Below are 18,080 nucleotides of genomic sequence, written 5' to 3' on the forward strand. Positions count from 1 at the left end.
CGCGCTACTGGTCGTACCCGAGGCTTCCCCTTCCCGCCGTGCCAGCGGCCGGGCAGCCCGAGCCCGGAGTGGGCGGAATGCAATTTTATTGGCTGACACGCCCTGGAAGGCGACTGATGCGGGCCTCTCAGTCTCTGGAGACCGAGGCAAGAAGCCTCAAGTGTTTGTTTTTACTTAATGACAGTGGTATCTTTTATAAACCATTGTTGGGCCCTTCCATAGCGGAAGGCTCTCTCCCCAGGCGCGGTTCTGGTGGGCTTCTTTTCCAGAAGCGATGAAAGGGTTAATGGTTCCCAATTCAAAGTTGGCATGTCTCTTTCTGACTTCTTGGAGACTGCAACAAAACACAGGGCACTTCGGTGAATGTGGATTTCCAGAGGGGCTAGAAGGACATTTAATGTGAGGCATGAAATTGACCCACTTGGAGGGATGAGAAAAAGCTGTCTTTACTCTTAGCAGGGGGAAGTTTTGGACCTCGGACTACCATTCCCGACGTTCTTTATAGTAATTCTGGACTCCTTACCTTCTTCAAAACCCAGTTTAAAACACTGTCAGTTTAGTCTTCCCTGTTTAATCCGACCCCTTTCAAATAATTCCATCCACAATCATAATTGACATTCATGTAACTCTAGGTTAAGGTGCATTCATTCACTTGTACAGTCTTATCCCTCTTAGCCTTTCCTAAAGTGTGTGTTGGTTTTCAGTCTCTCCTGCCTGAGAATGTCACTAAGAAACTTCTGCATTTGGCTCTAGTGTCATCACTTGGTCAGATTCTCTTTCCTCTCTCTGTTCTTGGAAGCATCCCTCCCCACTCTTGCTGCAGTAGGCCTCGTAAATGTCCCTTGAAGTCGTTTCCTTATTCCTACTGATAACACCTTTATTCATGTCCTATCATCTTCCTGGGCCCTGTCCAAACGATTATTCTATGTAATTTTTCTTTATTTGGGTGCCTGATAAATCTGGAACATTAGTGGTGGAAGGAGGTGGTTGCCAGCAATGGAGCTTTTGCTTGAACTGGAGACATTGTTTCAACTTCACAGTAGATTGTTTAGGAGAAGCATCATAGTAGGCCCTTTAGATACATAAATCAGTATCCTCCTCCCACCCTCCCCACCCCCATTTTTTAGGGAAACTGTAAAGTCTCTGTAATTGTAATGAAATGCTGCAGACTATTAAGTGTACTGGTTAGAAATATGAATTGGGTGTATCCTTAATAGAATCATGCCCTTGAAATATTAGAGAATATCTAATCTAGATTAGATTCTAGACAATCTAATTGAAACTGAACTGTTGCTATCCAACATGTGATATCACTTAAGATTTAACTCTGACTTTACTAAATGTACTTTCAGCTATTACGCTTGCTTTTTCTGGCCTATAAAGCTCAAACCTCACTTTCCAGAGTTTCCCCTGAAGGAAATACAAGTAGTTCGTAACTTACAGGGGGTTATACCCCAATAAACCCATTGTAAACTGGAAACACCTAAGTTGAAAATGCAGCCTAGTGAACATCGTAGCTTAGCCTCACCAGTTTTGATTAAATGCATGTTGCTTTTGCACCATTGTAAAGCCAAACAATCATTAAGTCAGGGATCATTTGTAGATGTTCCTACTTGTTTATTCTTGGGCTGAAATATAAACAGGTTTTGGGGAAGGAGTGACCCTCTTCCCCTTCCTTGGGCCAAGGTTATTCGGAGCCTACGCAGAAAGAGCATAGATAAACCAGGAGTTTCCCAAGAATGATTAATGTGCTGGGGACTATGAAGGAACCGAGGCAGGTTTGAGGCTGAGCCCATGAGTAGCTTTTTTTAAAGCAAGATAAATCATTCCCTGCTGTTCTTTAACTTCTCTCCACATCTGTGAAGTATTGTTAAATATCACAGCTTGGTTTTAGCTGAATACAGGAAATTAAGAAAGACAGTAGGTGGGCATGAGGTGGAGTGGCAAACAGGTACAGGAGGAGCAGAGAAGCCATTAAAGGGATGGCACAATATGACCACACACCACTGGAAAGTGAATATTCAGATGAGGGCGACTGGCAACGGCGTTCATCAGTCACCGGGATGGCCTTGTGGAGCAGCTAAACGTACGTCATGGAGATTCCGAAATTGCTTGAGGAGGAAAACCCCGTAGAAGAAAACAATAGTATCTTGAAATCACAGCTGGTGAAGTCTGGGGACCCATCAATTATACCTCTACTACACAAATGTCTACTGAATGCTCTGAAATTTTTCAATGGGTCCCAGCTGCTTAGTGGAGAAAACCCAAGCCCTTACTCATATAACCCCGGCCCTTCCTGATCTGGCCCAGCCATCTCATACATTGAACGTGTTTGGTAAGTGTTCAGCTCTTACTAGGTGCCCATAAATGTTCTTAAATGAATGATAATTTGTAAGGAGAATTTTTGTTATACCCTCTTCCATTCCATACAACCTTATCCCAAACCTCTCCCACCCCAGTCCCTATCTCATTCCCAAAGAGACTGGTGCACCTCTGAGACTCACAGGTTTGTCCTTTGGCCCCTCCAGAAGAGTTTTCCTCGACTGTGATATTTATACCACTGTGTAATTTTAGGAGAGTCATAAATAAATATTTTAAATTTTAATTATTATAAATTTGATTAAATGTATGCCGGAAAAAAACATGTAATTAGTATATCAAACCCATGTTAATGATATACTATTAATTAGGACAAGAACAAAATCAGTAAGTAAATAATAGGGTGAATAACACAATGATATACCAAAACCTTTGAAGTGGTAGGTGATACAGTTTGGGAAGCACTATGCTACAGCTTCTTGAAATTTAGGATTTAAACAGAATCCAAAGCCTAGCCCTACTTGAGCCTCTATCAGTTCTTAGCTTCTGTGCTACAAGGGAAAATAGTTTCCAGAACCTTCAAGAGAGATGTCAATTTGCCCTTATCTCTCATCCCTCCTGCCCACATCTCTGTCTTGTAATCCACTGCTTTGAAAGAGAGGAACTTACCATCTTTTATCATATCTTTGTTACAGACTTGAGCAAAGGTGAGCTGAGGGTACATGGTTTTCTGTTTCCTCAAAGTACAGAAAGCTGAATATTTCCCTTCACTTTTGAAATCATTCTTGGTGGAAAACCTTAACAAAGAAAACTCACGTAGTAAATCCTAGAGTTGGGGGTTAATAAACCAGTCACTACACTCTCAGATCCCAGGCGAGGAGAAAGGACAACGCTAGCAGGTGTTTCTTGGTACAGAGTGGGAATACCTAGCCTTGTAAACCTGAGAAGGAAGTTCAGAGTCTCCTCTCTCCTCTCCAAACTAGGTATTGGCTGCTCCTAGAACTAGTGCCTAATGAAATCTCATAGCATATTGTTCCTATGTTACAGCACTTATCATGCCCTGGGGGCGGGGGGATTTTTTTCTGTTTCCTCAACTCATAGACCTTTGAATATTTCTCTTCACTCTTGAAAATCCCTCTCAATGAAAAACCTTAGCTTTGCATTACTGATTCTCTCTCATTAGGGTGTAAATGATGTTGAGGATTATACAGGGAAGCTGTATTTTATTTTTTTATCTTCACCCAAGGACATTTCCCATTACTTTTTAGAGAGAGACAAAGAGAGAGGGAGGGGAAAGAGGGAAACATCGATGCAAGGGAGAAACATTGACCAGTTGCCTCCTATACGTGTCCAGAACACATCCAGACTGAGGGCTGAACCCACAACCCAGGTATGTGCCCTAACAGGGAACTGAACCCATAACCCTTCAGTCTACAGGACGATGCTCCAACTAACTGAACCACACTGGCCAGGGCAATAAGCTGTGTCTCTGTGTCTTATTAATATACATTTGTACCTATACCCTACAAGCAAAAAGTATTAAATCATATTTAAAGGAAATGGTAACATGAATAAGGAACTGATAGGAAAGGAAATGACAACGAGAGAAGCCAGGACTTCACCTAAACCATTGTTCTTGCTTGGATGTAGGGTTCTTCCACAGTGTCACAGAGAAGATTGGTTTCAGCTCAGGCGTTAACCTTTTTTTCTGAGGCATTGGAGGTAGGCAGAAGTTCCCAGTTGGTTTGTGCTGTTGATACCTTTCCTGCAGCAGAGGGAAGGGAAGTGAGGTAATCAACCACAGACCGTGGGATGTAAAGGCTGTACTAAATTCTTGAACTAAGTTCCAATTCCCCCAAATGATGCAACAAAACCTTTTAGAGAAGGAGTTGGGGACTCAGAAGTGAAAGGAAGAGGAAGCCATTCTGAGCAGACAAATGTATATTTGTTTCCTTGCCAGATGACTTGTCCAAAGCTTTGTCAGTTTCCTAAGTGATTGATTGATCTTGTCCACTGGCCCTTTGAAGAGATGGAGAGGAGCATCCATTTCTTGTTCTACCTTTTTATGCATTCATTGGTTGATTCTTTTTTCCAGTGTATTTTATTGATTATGCTATTACAGTTGTCCCATTTTTTCTCCCCTTTTCCCCCCTCCACCCTGCACCCCTCCATCAGCATCCCCACCCCTGAGATCCTGTCCATGGGTCAAACATGTAAGTTCTTTGGCTTCTCCATTTCCTATGTTATTCTTAACTTCCCTCTGTCTATTTTGTACCTACCAGTTATGCTTCTTATTCCCTGTACTTTTTTCTCCCATTCTCCCCCCGACCTCTTTTCCTCTCATAACCCTCCATGTGATCTCCATTTCTGTGATTCTGTTCCTGTTCTTGTTGTTTGCTTAGCTTGTTTTTGTTTGTTTTTGTTTTAGGTTCAGTTGTTGATAGTTGTGAGTTTGCTGTCATTTTACTTTTCATAGTTTTGATCGCCTTCTTTCTCTTAGATGAGTCCCTTTAACATTTCATATAATAAGGGTTTGGTGATGATGAACTTCTAGAACTTGACCTTATCTGGGAAGCACTTTATCTGCTCTTCCATTCTAAATGATAGCTTTAAAAGTAATCTTGGATGTAGGTCCTTGCCTTTCATGACTTTGAATACTTCTTTCCAGCCCTTTCTTGCCTGCAAGGTTTCTTTTGAGAAATCAGCTGACAGTCTTATGGGAACTCCTTTGTAGGTAACTGTCTCCTTTTCTCTTGCTGCTTTTAAGACTCTCTCCTTAACCTTTAATCTCGGGTAATGTAATGATGTTGTTCCTTGGTGTGTGCTTCCTTGGGTCCAACTTCTTTGGGACTCTCTGAGCTTCCTGAACTTTCTAGAAGTCTATTTCCTTTGCCAGATTGGGGAAGTTTTCCTTCATTATTTTTTCAAGTAAGTTATCGATTTCTTACTTTTCCTCTTCTCCTTCTGGCACCCCTATGATTCAGATGTTAGACCATTTAATGTTGTCCCAGAGGTTCCTAATCCTCTCCTCATTTTTTTGAATTCTTGTTTCTCCATTCTGTTCTGGTTGAATGTTTATCTCTTCCTTCTGCCCCAAATCATTGATTTGAGTCCCAGTTTCCTTTCCTTTACTGTTAGTTCCCTGAATATTTTGCTTTATTTCACTCTGAATAGCCTTCACTTTTCCCTCTATTTTGAGTCTGTACTCCTCCATTTCTGTGAGCATCCTGATTACCAGTGTTTCAAACTGTGCATCTGGTAGATTGGCTATCTCCTCGTGGCTTAGTTCTATTTTTGGAGTTTGGATACGTTCTTTCATTTGGGCTGTATTTCTTTGTCTTGGTGCACCTTTTACATTGTAAGGGCCAGAGTCTTATGTATTCACCATGGCGGGGCCACCCACTTCACTGCGTTGTGGTGCTGCGTGTGGGGGAGGGATCCAAGAGTGAACAATGACATTTGCTCAGCTCTTGCTCCACTCGCAGTCACTTCCCCTGCTGCCCACAAGAAATTGGGCCCTTCTGATGCTGATTCCTGTGTGGGTGGGTCTGTGGTCATTCAAAGACCCCATGGGTCTCTTAAGTGAACTCTCCTGTGAGGCTGAGAGTTTCTCCCACTGCTGCAACCCCTGCAGGTTTTTACAGTCAGGGGTTTTGAGTCTTCCTTTTTATGCACTGGAACCCTGGATTGTGGGGTCTGTCTCACTCCCCAGCTGTTCTTTCTGGCTTACCCGCATGTGAATGTGGAATATCTCAGTCCACTAGTCGCCACCTTGCCCACACTGTCTACTACCTTGCCACGTGGCCTCTCCACCCCTCGTACCGGTCTGGATAAATATTTCTTCTTTAACTCCTTGGTTGTCGGACTTCCATACAGTTTGATTTTCCAGCAGTTCTGGTTGTTTTTTGCTTTTAAATTTGTTGTTGTCCTTCTTTGGTTGTGTGAGAAAGCAAAGCATATCTTCCTACGTCTCCATCTTAGCCAGAAGTCTCCCATTGGTCGATTCTCGTATTTACTCAGACCCAGGATCAAACCCACAACTTTGGTGTATCTGGATGATGCTCTAACTAACTGAGCTACCTGGAAAGGGCTATCAAGATCTTTTTAGGTCCTGATTCCTAAATATCTCTTAAAGTGATTTTTTTTACTTCCTCTACTATTGATTGAGTTCAATTTCTCAGCATCTCTTACCTTGATGATTGCAGTAACATCATAACTAATCTTTCTGATTTCTGTCTCTTTTACAAATAATGAGTCTTTCTCCCAACCTCCAAAAAAAGGTCTTTCTAAAATAATGCAAATTTTGTTATATCCTTTTGTCTCCTGCCACTTACTTTCTTATAACTCCCTAAATGTATCTCAGTTCCTCATGTCTCCATGTCTTTGCCCTTCATTCTGATTGGAATATTCTCCTTTTCTTTTGTCAGGGGTCATCTTTTCTGTAAAGCCTCTCTGATTACTCCCTTTCTCCTAACAGGAATACTGTTCTTTATTGTATATGAGTTCTGGATCTTGTATATTCTTTTCTAATTCACATATCCTGCTATAGTATAATCACTTTTATAGATCTCATTTATTGACCTGTCTCTCCTGTTAGACTCTAACTTCCTTCAAGATCAAAACTGTCTTGTAATCATCTTTATATTTTAATTCTTAGATTAGTGTGTATTCAATGATTGTTATCAAATTGAATACAATTTGTATTAGTATATAACAGAGTCCCAACTGTGTAGATACTGTGACAGTAAATTCCCTGCTCTGTTCTTCTTCCTTTCTCCTAATGCCCAAAAGCAATGGGTATAAAGTGTAACCCTTTACTTAATTCCCATTGAGGTATTCATTTCTGTCCCTTATTCTTCATTTCTCAATTTATCCTTTACTACTTTATACTCAACTAGAAAGGCACTGGGTAGCTGAACCTTTGTTAATTACAAACTAAATGTCTTTGACCAGGGAAAAACAATTTCAAGTTATTTTCTCTGTGCAGTGAAGTTTCATAACCCAAGCTTGTCTAAATCTTCTTCTGAGTATTTCCTAGGCTCTCTAGGTTCTGCTTGGTGAAGCATCTGACAAAGAATTAGACGGAAGAGATTAGCTTCTGAATACCAAGTTAAATTAGCTTCCTTCTTCAACCTAACTCCTAATTCTTCAGGGTCCTTACTTAGGGTGCCAGGAAATGTCCCCAGGTGCCATTACCTTGAGCAGGAACTCCTTGGGAAAGTATTTTGGTGCGTTGTCCTTTCCTTGCTGGTCCATTGGGGAGGGAAGCGGATTGTTGGTCATTATCAGTAAGGTCTTATCCTGATCATACTCTGTGACTTTGAGCATGAAGCTTAAGATTTTCTTGTTTCGAGCCATGAATTTCTGCAGCACGGTGGGCTTCAGCGGCTCATAGTACTGGCTCTGAGAAGACAGAGGGAAAGGTTTCCAGAGAGACAAAGGGATTAGATCAAGAGAAGGTTAACAAATCAGTTGGCTAATCTACTGCCTCTGTGGTGTAGGGACAGAGGCTGGACAGGGACTAGACAAATCTGCTTGACCTGTGCTTATCAGGGAAGTCCTTTCTTCCCTCAGAGCATTCCCCACAAATAGACTAAAGGGGTAGGGAAATAACATGGAAAGGTTTTCACATTAAAGGGAGAAAGACAACTTAATTCTCCTGAGAGAGTTTAAGAGAATTTGTTCAACACAGCGAGGCAAACAGCATGGTGTCCATGATAAAAATTTTGCGGGACTTCTCTACAACTCTCCGAGGCAGAGGGCGGAAGTAGCCAGCCAGCGACCACATCTCCTTGCTCAGGGAGTTTTAAGGGTGGGGGTGACACCAACATTCCCACCCACCAGTGTTTCGCACAGGCACGACTAACCATGCACAGTAAGCACAAGGTTAAAAAGGACAGGCAGTCACAAAAGACAGCATGTCACTTGAGATGCGAGCAGGGGAAGTAAACTTACTTTTCTGTCAACAGGAGGAAAGCAATAGGCTTGGAGAGAGAGGAAGGGAGAGGAAGGGAAGGAAATACCTTCTGATTATTAATATGTTTTCTCAACTTGGAATGTTTTACCTATAGGGACTACCTTTTCCTAGTTCCTGCCTCCTCGCTCACTGTCGCCTTTCCCAGCTTGGCCTCTGGCTCCGGGTCCTAGAGCTACATGGAGCCAGAGGCTGAGCCCGAGGGCGGTCCTAGGAGCAGGAGCAGTCACCGAAGTGGCAGTCCACTGGGGACCCTGTGCAGCGGGCCTCGGCCCCACTGCTGCAACCCAGCCTTAGGGCTCTTGCGGGGGAAGCTTTATCCACCTACCAGATGTGGAGGGACTGTGTAATGCTGAAGGTTCTTGAGAACAAATTTGGAATGCCCGACTGCATCAAAAATCTAGGGACAACAATCAAAATTAGTGGTTTTCGAGCTGCCTCTGTCCGGAACAGCCTTCTATTGCTTCCTCTAAAACGCGGTCTCTACTTTCCACAAGGTAAAGGGAACACTGTGCCTGGTGGTTGGCACCCTGCACCGGGCTGTTAGAGGGGAAGCGCAAGGTCAGCATCCAAGTTCAGCCAGCGACACCGTGCTTGAAGGGGCCACACCTCCTTCTTCTGCCTTTTCATTTCCATAGGAGTGAAATCAGGGGAAATTCAACATGGAGGACAAGCTTGAAGGAGAAAAGCTAGTTATAAAAGAGGGCAATAACTTAAGGACTGAGAGTGAAGGGAGCCCTGGGGAAAACCGCCAACCAAGCTGCGAGCAGGCAGGGTCACAGAGGAAAGGAGAAACATTTTGTAATTTTTTTTTGCATTTTTGAATATTTCTGTGGTATGATTCTTCCCACCCAAAATGTTACAAAAAATAATTGAATTTTGCTAACACTCCTTTCTACCACTTTGCATTTTTCTGCTGGTGGTAGTGCTGATGATTGACAGATGGAGTGTCCCGTCTGGCAGGAGAGGTGGCGGGCCACCTGCACCTCCCCCTGCTGACCCCAGCATTGTTGCCCAGCCTCCAGCTCAGCCCTAGGTTATCTAAGGTTGAGTAAGTCAAAGGGATGAGAACACAAAGCGGAAAAACTGAGCTACCTCCTTCGGGCTTAGAAAAAATCAGAAATCAGAAAAAGTGGAAGGGCACATAATCCTGTATTTGGATCAGCATTTCTAGAGATTGCCACGTCCCCACCAAGGTGATATGGTAAGATGGGGAGAGAGGAAAAGGGACATGCACCTGAACAGGTGAATGAAGCAAGCAGGAAAGCGGAGGAGGGGGAAGTCGTGGGAAGGGGCAGGCCTGTGGGACGCGGGCAGGCCGTGGCCATGCTCCCGAGTCCAGCAGGGTCACCCCCTGCATTCCTTTGTGGGGGGAAGGGGGAGAGGAAACATGGGACAAATCCAAAGATGTGATGGTTTAATTTTTATTACCTTTTGGAAAACTAAAGTCCCTCTGCTCAAACCTAAAACATTGTGAAAAACCTGCCTCACAGATATGACATATAAAATACATATATAGAATCATACATATAGAAGTCTAAAAAAAATTTATTTGGAGGAAAGAGGTAAAGATTGTTATAGGTTTTGTTTGTTTGTTTGTTAATAAATTATAGTGGGGAAGGTTTCTGGGCAAAATGTTTCTACTCCTGAATTTTTCGGACGTAGTATATCTCTGTTCCAAATTTGTCTCCAGCATTTGCAGAAACCCACAAGAGTGTCCAAATTGGAGTATGTTTTAGTTTTGTTATGTTGCATTGCAGTATCTCTGGCTGACAAAATAAAAGCTGGCCTGGAAAATTCCCTTAAATTAATAAACCTGGGGAAGCAACCAAGCTCTTGCTGCAAGAGGTGGCCACGAGTTCTAGAAAGTCAGGGTTGAACACTCAACTCACACCCGAAGATTAGGCCTCTGGACCCTGGGTTTTGTGCCCTGATTTGTTCCTGTTGATTCCCTGTCTCTCCTTTTTTCTGTGTCTCTGTTTCCCTCTCATAAAATTGGATCAATTAACCTTGCTTTCTATATAAATCTCGATCTTTTCTGCCTTTCAACAGAAAGTTTAGAAGACATGGCTTATAAAATAAGCAACTCCAAGGAAAGATTACAAATGAACAGTTGCTAATTCTCTTCCTTACCTCATCACTATCCATAATTCCTTTTTCAAGTTTACCTGGGCTAGTTCCAAAAGTCTTTGATTTGTCACACAGAGACCTGAAAAAAAAAAAAAAAGGCAGAACATCCAGTTACTCAGTGGCCTGGTCGTCTGCATGCTCTCAATCTCTTTCAATGAAGTTGGGGAGCCTGACTTAGAATTAGAAGAGCGCAGTTTAGGTGGTTGCTAATTGAAACACATGTGGATATTAAAGAATTGGATTCATTATCCAGCCTCTGTAACAGGGGAAAACAGAACCTCAGATTGAAGAGTGAAGCAGGGGGTTCTCTTGGAGACATTTGATGAGTAGATTTCTTCTAAACTAGGTATTTCAGATCACTAAAGGAAGTGCTCTAGCAGAATGCCTAAGGAACTTCTTTTAGGCAGCTGAACCCTCATGATACCCTTGAAGATGACGTATAGTTTTGAATGCCTGCCTCTCCAGGTGTAAATGGTTCTGCCTGCACCATGATTAGCCAATGATTCCATAAGAAGAAATATGTTAGTGGAACTTCACAAATAAATTTCCAATTTTTAATGAACAAGCTTGTATTACTGGCTCCCTTGTGTTCCTAACCACATATAATTTTCTCCTCCTAGAAGTGGGGTAGTAAAAATAATAATCAATGACAAATATTCTTATATTCTGCTCTTTCAGTTACTTTCCCATCCTCCACCAAGATATCAGCTCCCTTTGTGGGAGAGAGGGCAAGGGGCAAAAGTCACAATCTTTAGCAGTAAAGTATTTTGGATTCCTTGACCGATTCTTACTAAACACATTTGCTTCTTGAACACAGTGAAAGATGCTCAGCAGTGAGATTGGGTTAATGACTAAAAATAAGCAGCCTGCCTCCTCCTTGAAGAGAGCTCCACTTGGGGGGTTAAACTAGCTCCGGTTAAATAGGATCCTACAACTACCTCAAGTAGACTTCTCTCCTTTAAAGATGAGGGTAGCAGAGTAAGGACCAAAATAAGAAAAGTAGAAATGGCCAAGCTATGCATTTGGTGGGTCATTGGCTATGTCGTGGTCAAACCCAGGATCAGGTCACATTCAAGGATGGCTTGCTTACTTCTCAGGCCAAAGGTCTTAATAATAGTCCCAGGGGGTACAAGTAACACATTGTGGACAAAGCAAAGTAAATTCATCCCTACTTAATAGCTTCAAGTTTGCGCCCTTTTGATGTACCCTATTACCTTAAGTTATCTAATAACAATATATTATAATTTTTATTGTACCACCTTCAAAATAATTCTTTGGCATCTAAAAGGCAGCACCAAATTCCAGATACTTTTCTTCAAGGCCAATTTAAGGTGCAGAACTGCAAGAAAAATGCCTCCTCAGCCCTGCAGGGCTTATCTCAGACAGCCTGGTGCTTTCCTTTTGGAAAAGTTACTCCAGTTGCTGCCTGAAACACAGACCAAGATCTGGTTTTTGAGCACAGTCAGTCAATCGAAACATTTTTAATGAGGGTTTACTCTGTGACTAGCACTGTTCAAAGTGCTACGGGCTACAAAATAAATTCCTATAAGAGGGTCTTTATAACATAGTTGGGCAAACAAGACTACACACTTGGCAGTTCTCTTTTGTCCCATTGCTGTTCACTGTTCAGTGGGCCAACCTGAAGCAATCATTCACCCAGAGGCCAAACTCAGTGCCTCTAAATGGTCCACGTTGTGAAGGGGTTCAATTCAATCCAAATATTGTTTCCTTAGCACATACCATGTGCTCAGCCCCATTCTTGATCCTGTATGAGAAACAAGAGAAGACTGACAGATGTTGTTGTTGATGGAGAAAACGCATAAGACATGGCAATTCTTGCCCTCAAGAAGTTAAGTTTAGATGATTAATGGGAGCAGGAGGAGGAAGTGATTGTTAAATCTGAAACAAGAATGACAAATCTTTTGGGGCCTCAGTTTCCTCATCTGTAGAAATGGAGAGAGTTAACCAAGTGATTTAAAGGTGACCTTCTAATTCCATGATATAGGTGAGATTTACCTACATAAAGACCTGAAATAAAAGTAATTCATGTGTCAGTAATGGGAGAGAGTTGGAGGAGCAGACAGCCCCTCTCAGTACAACCATGTTTGTCCACAGATTAGGCCTGAGAAGCTGAAAGAAGTGTAATAAAACTGTGTATCAGTAGAGAGCAACCGGGAGTTGCTACGTTTTAATAATTAGAAATGGAAGAAAAGAGTGAGTGATTTAGAACCCACCATTTAGAGAAAAGAGAAGTTAGTGATGCCTGGGGGGAAATGTTTCCCAAAGGATGTAGAAATCGAGCTGGGCCTTGCAGGATTGTTTGTGAAATAGCCTAACTGGAAGATTATTTGTTTTGTTGTTAAGTAGCTATATTAAAGACCTAATAATAGGTGGGATGAGATCAGATTTGGGGGACCTTGGCTATTAAGTAGAACTTTGATAAGGCCAATCAGCCCAGGCTCCTATAAAGTCCATGGGTTTGGAGGAAGGATCTGTGTCAGCGTTGATAGTGTCACGAGGTGATTGTTTAGGGTTATATCTAGTTTAATTGTCTAGATAGAGACACTAAAGATGATTGTCTAAAGTTTATGGCTAGGCTGAGCTAAACTCTGACAATTCCCTTCAAGGATAAAAGGCTAACGAGTTTTCGCCCTTTTCTCACTTTTAGTTTTTCCAATTCATGTATGTATTAAAACTAAAATAAATAGGAGCCATTAAATCAGAAGATACAAACCTTGTGCTGCGTGCCTGGGTAGGAAAAAAAGTTGTACAAACACAAAAAATTATATCAAAAATAAGAATAGAAAGATCTGGTGTACAATACCCTTAAATGACATAGGAAATCTTACTCCAGGGAGAGAGGTGAAATTCCTTGATGTGGAAACTTTCCATTATGAAACTACCTTAATTATTCTTTTCTTGATTCTGAAGGAGACACAGGGAATTTGTGATGAACAGGCAATCTAGAATGCTGAGGTGTTCTATGCTGGAATCAGAGAATGAAAAGCACAAAGGGAAACAAAATATGCTCCAATCCCCCCGCAACCTATGACTTTACTACACACACACACACACACACACACACACACTGGACTTTTCACCATATTTTAATCAATCTCTATCTTGGCCAATGTTTTCACCCATTCCTCAAACATAATGAGCCTTTTTCCCTTACTCTACATACTTAAAACACTCTCCCACCCTCTTCAAACCACTTGAGTCTTCTTTATGTAACTACTCAAGTGTTTCCTCTTCTGAGAAGACTTTCCAGATCAATTTAATCTCAAATTCTAGCCTGTGGTCATTGTTTTTCTGTGCATGAAGTTATACAGTATCTTGTAGTTCTACCTATACTTTTCTTATATGCTGGTATTGTTTGCTTTCTAGGCAGGAAGGTCATAGAACATAGAAATGTGGGGATATATATATATATATATCCCCAGCAGTGCTTTGTACGTTAGGCATTCAAAACCAGTAGTTGTTTATTTCAATATATTTACTGAACATTTATGATGCATAAAGCCCCATCCTAGCTCATGGAAACCAAACATAAATCGGTTTTCTGGCCAGGAAGAGGGACAAGGAAAGAGTCAAATGCAACAAATTGCAATGTCTATATCAGAGATAAGTTCAGGAGGCTATCAGAGTACAGAGGAAGAGCATTTAGCCCAGATGAGAAGAGACTAGGAGAGATTCGGATCTAATACCGAAAGGGAGCCTGGGAAGGAAAGTGTGAGTTAACCAGGTGAAGAGAAGAGAAGAGAGTGTGGGTATTTGAGAAAGAGGGAGCAAAAACATGAGACTAGAACAAAGCATGACTTGTTCATGGGAATTGCAAATAACTGCAGTATGCTTGGAACATAAGATTTAACAGAAAAGTTGCAAGACAGGAGACTAGAAGGGTAGCCAGGGTCCAAATCCTAGAATGAAGCCCCTGACAGAAGTTCGTCAGTTATTCTATGAGTAATGAAGAGCTATCAAGGAATTCTAGCTAAGGAGATACATTGAACAATGTATATTTAAGAAATATGAAAATGGTGGCAATATGAACTATAGATTTAAAGATGCAAGAAGTATAGATTGGAAAGATGGAGAGGCCTTCAAGAAGGCTATGGCAGTGCTAAGAAAGGGCTGAGAAATTGTAGGCATCTGCTCACAAATCTGTGCCACTCATCCCTGTCTTCTAGCCCTGGGTGGCTTATTCAAAGATGATCAACCAGGTTCTCTCTACTAGGAAACTGGAAGTTCGATGAAATCACACAGAGATGAAAGATGATGGTGGCCAAGTTACCACATGCAACGTCCCAGACAGAAAGACTGAGCTGCACCCACTGAGGCCTCCAGAGCTGCCCCCGATCCAAGCCACCCTGGAGCACGCTTATTCAGTCTTCCCTTCAATTCTGTGAGCCTTCTCAATACTCTTTCAAATAAATCCACCCTCTTTCTTTGTTTAACTTAGAGTTCATTTCTAGTGTTTGAAACCAAACAACTTAAACTGATACAGACTCCAAAGCAAGGTGTTGGCAGTAAAGAGGGATAAAGAAGGGATACTGGAAAGCTATCCTAATGAATAAGAATTGGTAATCAATTGGCTCTATGGGCTAATGGATATAACCCCTTTTTTTGGTTACATGAAAGAATGGAGGTGCAATTTCCCAAATTAGACAATAAAAATGATGGGCCAAGTTTGGAGGATAAATGATGATTTTGGATTTGGTCAGTTGAGAATGAAGTGCAGATGGGGACACTGTCTAGTAAATGGTTTAAGAGATGGGTCTGAAGCTCAAGAGAAAGAGAGGTTTGGTATAGAATTATGCATTGGGAGTCAGCCACAAGAATACGTGCTAGTTGAAGCCGTTGGAGTAGAGGAGATCAAGCAAGAGAAATGCCACGGCATAGGATAGAGCCCCAGAGGTGGCAAGACACCAAAGGAAGAGCATCACATTAAAAAGGAGCGGCCAGAAGATGGAGGCGAAGCAGGAGAAAGGAGCCACAGAAATCACGGAAGGGACAATATCATGGGGAAGGGAGGAGAGCCTCTACCTCAAAGCATCTAAGCTGCAGCTTTTGAAGGTATAGAAAAAGATTTTTTTTTTTAAACTTACAAAAACTACCAAAGCTTAATAAACAATCCAGTGAACCAACTATAAGGCAGATGCATCTAGAATGAAAAATACCTGCTAGGGTTGAGTTCATGGCAGAGCCACGATTTGCTTGAACAGAGACTATCTAATGAAAGCCATCACTCATTCCCCACTGATGGTCTTCTTTTTCAGACACAGGAGTTGGGGGCTACGTCAACCAAAACTCAGGCTGATCATCCCTTTCTACTACCCCTTAGATTTTGATCTATGATAGGAGGTATGAATGGTTTCCCCCCATGCTTTTACCTCCACAACTTTCCACGTCCAGGCAGCAAACAGCTAGGAACCGAGGATGGGGTGCCAGTGGTGGCACAGTGCATTCTGGGAAATGTGGCCTTAGGCGCAGAGACAAGCAAGTGAGGGCGCGAAGCAGGAAGAACTCTTTGTGGAACCATCTTCCTTACTTCCAACTTCTGAAATAGAAACCTCTATATGAAATAGAAACTTCTGCCCTTCTGACAGTATTGATATCTGTCCTTCTTTCCTTCTGCAATGAAAAAGTAGTGGCATAAAGTGCTGAGCAAGGTAGCTTATCCCATTTGGGCTCTTCCTTTCTTAAACAGCTGGCCAGCGACATGCGGTAAGGTGCCTGGGGAGGCCCTGTTTCACGGGGGGACTACTGCTTGCCAATGACTAGGGGGATGTACTAGGAAGCCAACTTTATATTCAGGCCCCGGCCACGACCTCCAAACCAAGTTCTAGCAACAACAAAATCCCTGGTATTTTGAACTTACCCGATTCTTGAATGTTTTTATTAATTGCTTCAGAATCTGTAGAGGGAGGAGATATGTTTGGTACCTCAAATCCTTCCACATCCTGGCTGCAGCTATAGTTTTAATGTTCTGCATTGGTCCAGTTACCAGAGAACCAGGAAATAGGGGTTTCAAAGAGTTATCCCCTTAGCAAAGCAAAAATGAAAGCTCGCTACAAACAGGAGACTGAGAAGGGAGCTTTGCCTAGCAACCTGCCTGCCATCCGTGGGCAGAGTGGGACCAGGGTGTATAAATCCATTGATCTCATCTGTTGACCAACACCAAATCAGAAGAGAACTAGCATTATTCAGAGACGAATGAATGGAAATTGATTTTCAGAGCTAATGACTTTTATGAGGAGGAAAATGTAGCAGAAGTAATAGCCACTCTGGCATAAATAGGGAGCTAAGAAAGACTGCCAGAAATAGAGAAATATAAAGAAGAGCAGGATATTGGAAATCTGGGAGATTCAAGGCCACGAAATTTGTTTATAGATCTGTCAAAAATATGGGCATATGTGCTTGCAAGAAAGAATGGAAGCTGTCTCTCAATGCAGAACTTAGCAGCCTTAGCACTGGCGTGTCAGGAATATGAGAACCAAAGGGGAAACAAAAAGGAAAAAAATTAAGGTTTTTAAATATACAAGATGGACAGTAGGGGATGGGAGGCAGTCACAAGAAAAATCTTGCGACTAGAAATGCCCATTGTGGCCCATTTTTAAGCGTTTTGAACATGGTGGGACGATCCCTGGAGGAGAGAGGATGCGCTATTCTGATGATCGCCGCCCCGCTCCAGCCCCCCTGGCGCGCTCCATTCTAGAAACTTTCTCCTGACCTGGGTCAGCGGGACCAGAGGACAAGGTCCCAGATTCTTGGCTTTGAAGTCCAAGCCTCAAAGACCCCATTGTAAGACAATGATTAGGAAACAGAAATGATCACTATGGACGCCTCTCTCAGGAAAGTAGATTTGTTGATGTTGCAGAACTCTACCCTGATATGGGAGACACAGTGTCCCAGTGGAGTGCACCCACCGAAGGCAGACTCCAGGCAACTAGCACCAATTTATTGGCATCTCAGTGCGGATGAATGAAGAAGTTTGCCCTCACTCTCTCACTTGTTAAATTTTCTCGGCCCTTCCATTTCTTCTAAGTACCACTTGTCTTTGCTGGCATTATAGCCAGCAACAGCAACACAGGATAACACATAATCATACCAAACTATACATATCTTTTTATATATTACATTTTCATACCAAACCACACATTGAATTTCAATGCTAGCAAAGCTTTAAACACATCAATATTTGTAGGCTTAGGGGGATGCAGACCGAGGGTCGGGAGGAGGATCTTGAGGCCGCCTCTTTCTTCCTTTCCTCAGAAATTTGGGTTTGAGCTCTGACAGAGGGAAGCTGCTCCTCAAACCCTGCTTTCTCCCAGCATTATAGGCATTAGGTGATAGTATTATTTGCCACAGTTTGTTTTTTTATCATTCTGCTTAGCCAGGGCTGCAGGCCAGGACTTCAAACAAAAGCCTCAGGCTCATATTTATTCATTTATTTGCTCATTCGCTCAGCAAATATTTACGACACACCTGCCAGGGTCTCTTCTAGGTTCCAAGGATACAAATGTAAACAAAACAGACAGAAGGTCCTGCCCTCTTGGAACTTACGTTGGCGTTGGGAGATCTACACATTTTTGGTCTGTATCTGCTTCAGGACACCTGACAGACATCTCAGACTTGACAAGACCCAAACAGCTCTTGA

At 42.3% G+C, this 18,080-nt stretch overlaps 1 protein-coding gene across 1 annotated transcript; it reads right to left on the bottom strand.

The window, feature by feature from the left end:
- Nucleotides 1-170: 170 nt before the first annotated feature.
- Nucleotides 171-12,180, bottom strand: TSGA13 (testis specific 13). The gene is made up of 7 exons (XM_054564220.1): nucleotides 12,164-12,180; nucleotides 10,427-10,502; nucleotides 8,622-8,693; nucleotides 7,510-7,722; nucleotides 3,942-4,084; nucleotides 2,989-3,116; nucleotides 171-334 (listed from the first exon to the last, which is right to left on the bottom strand). The coding sequence occupies exons 1-7, from the start codon at nucleotides 12,178-12,180 to the stop codon at nucleotides 171-173; spliced, it is 813 nt and encodes a 270-aa protein (XP_054420195.1).
- Between the last annotated feature and the right edge of the window lie 5,900 nt (nucleotides 12,181-18,080).

Source organism: Pteronotus mesoamericanus, unplaced genomic scaffold (genome assembly GCF_021234165.1).
Source record: "Pteronotus mesoamericanus isolate MK-2021 breed Mesoamerican mustached bat unplaced genomic scaffold, CSHL_Meso_final scaffold_85, whole genome shotgun sequence".
Taxonomy (NCBI): Eukaryota; Metazoa; Chordata; class Mammalia; order Chiroptera; family Mormoopidae; genus Pteronotus; species Pteronotus mesoamericanus.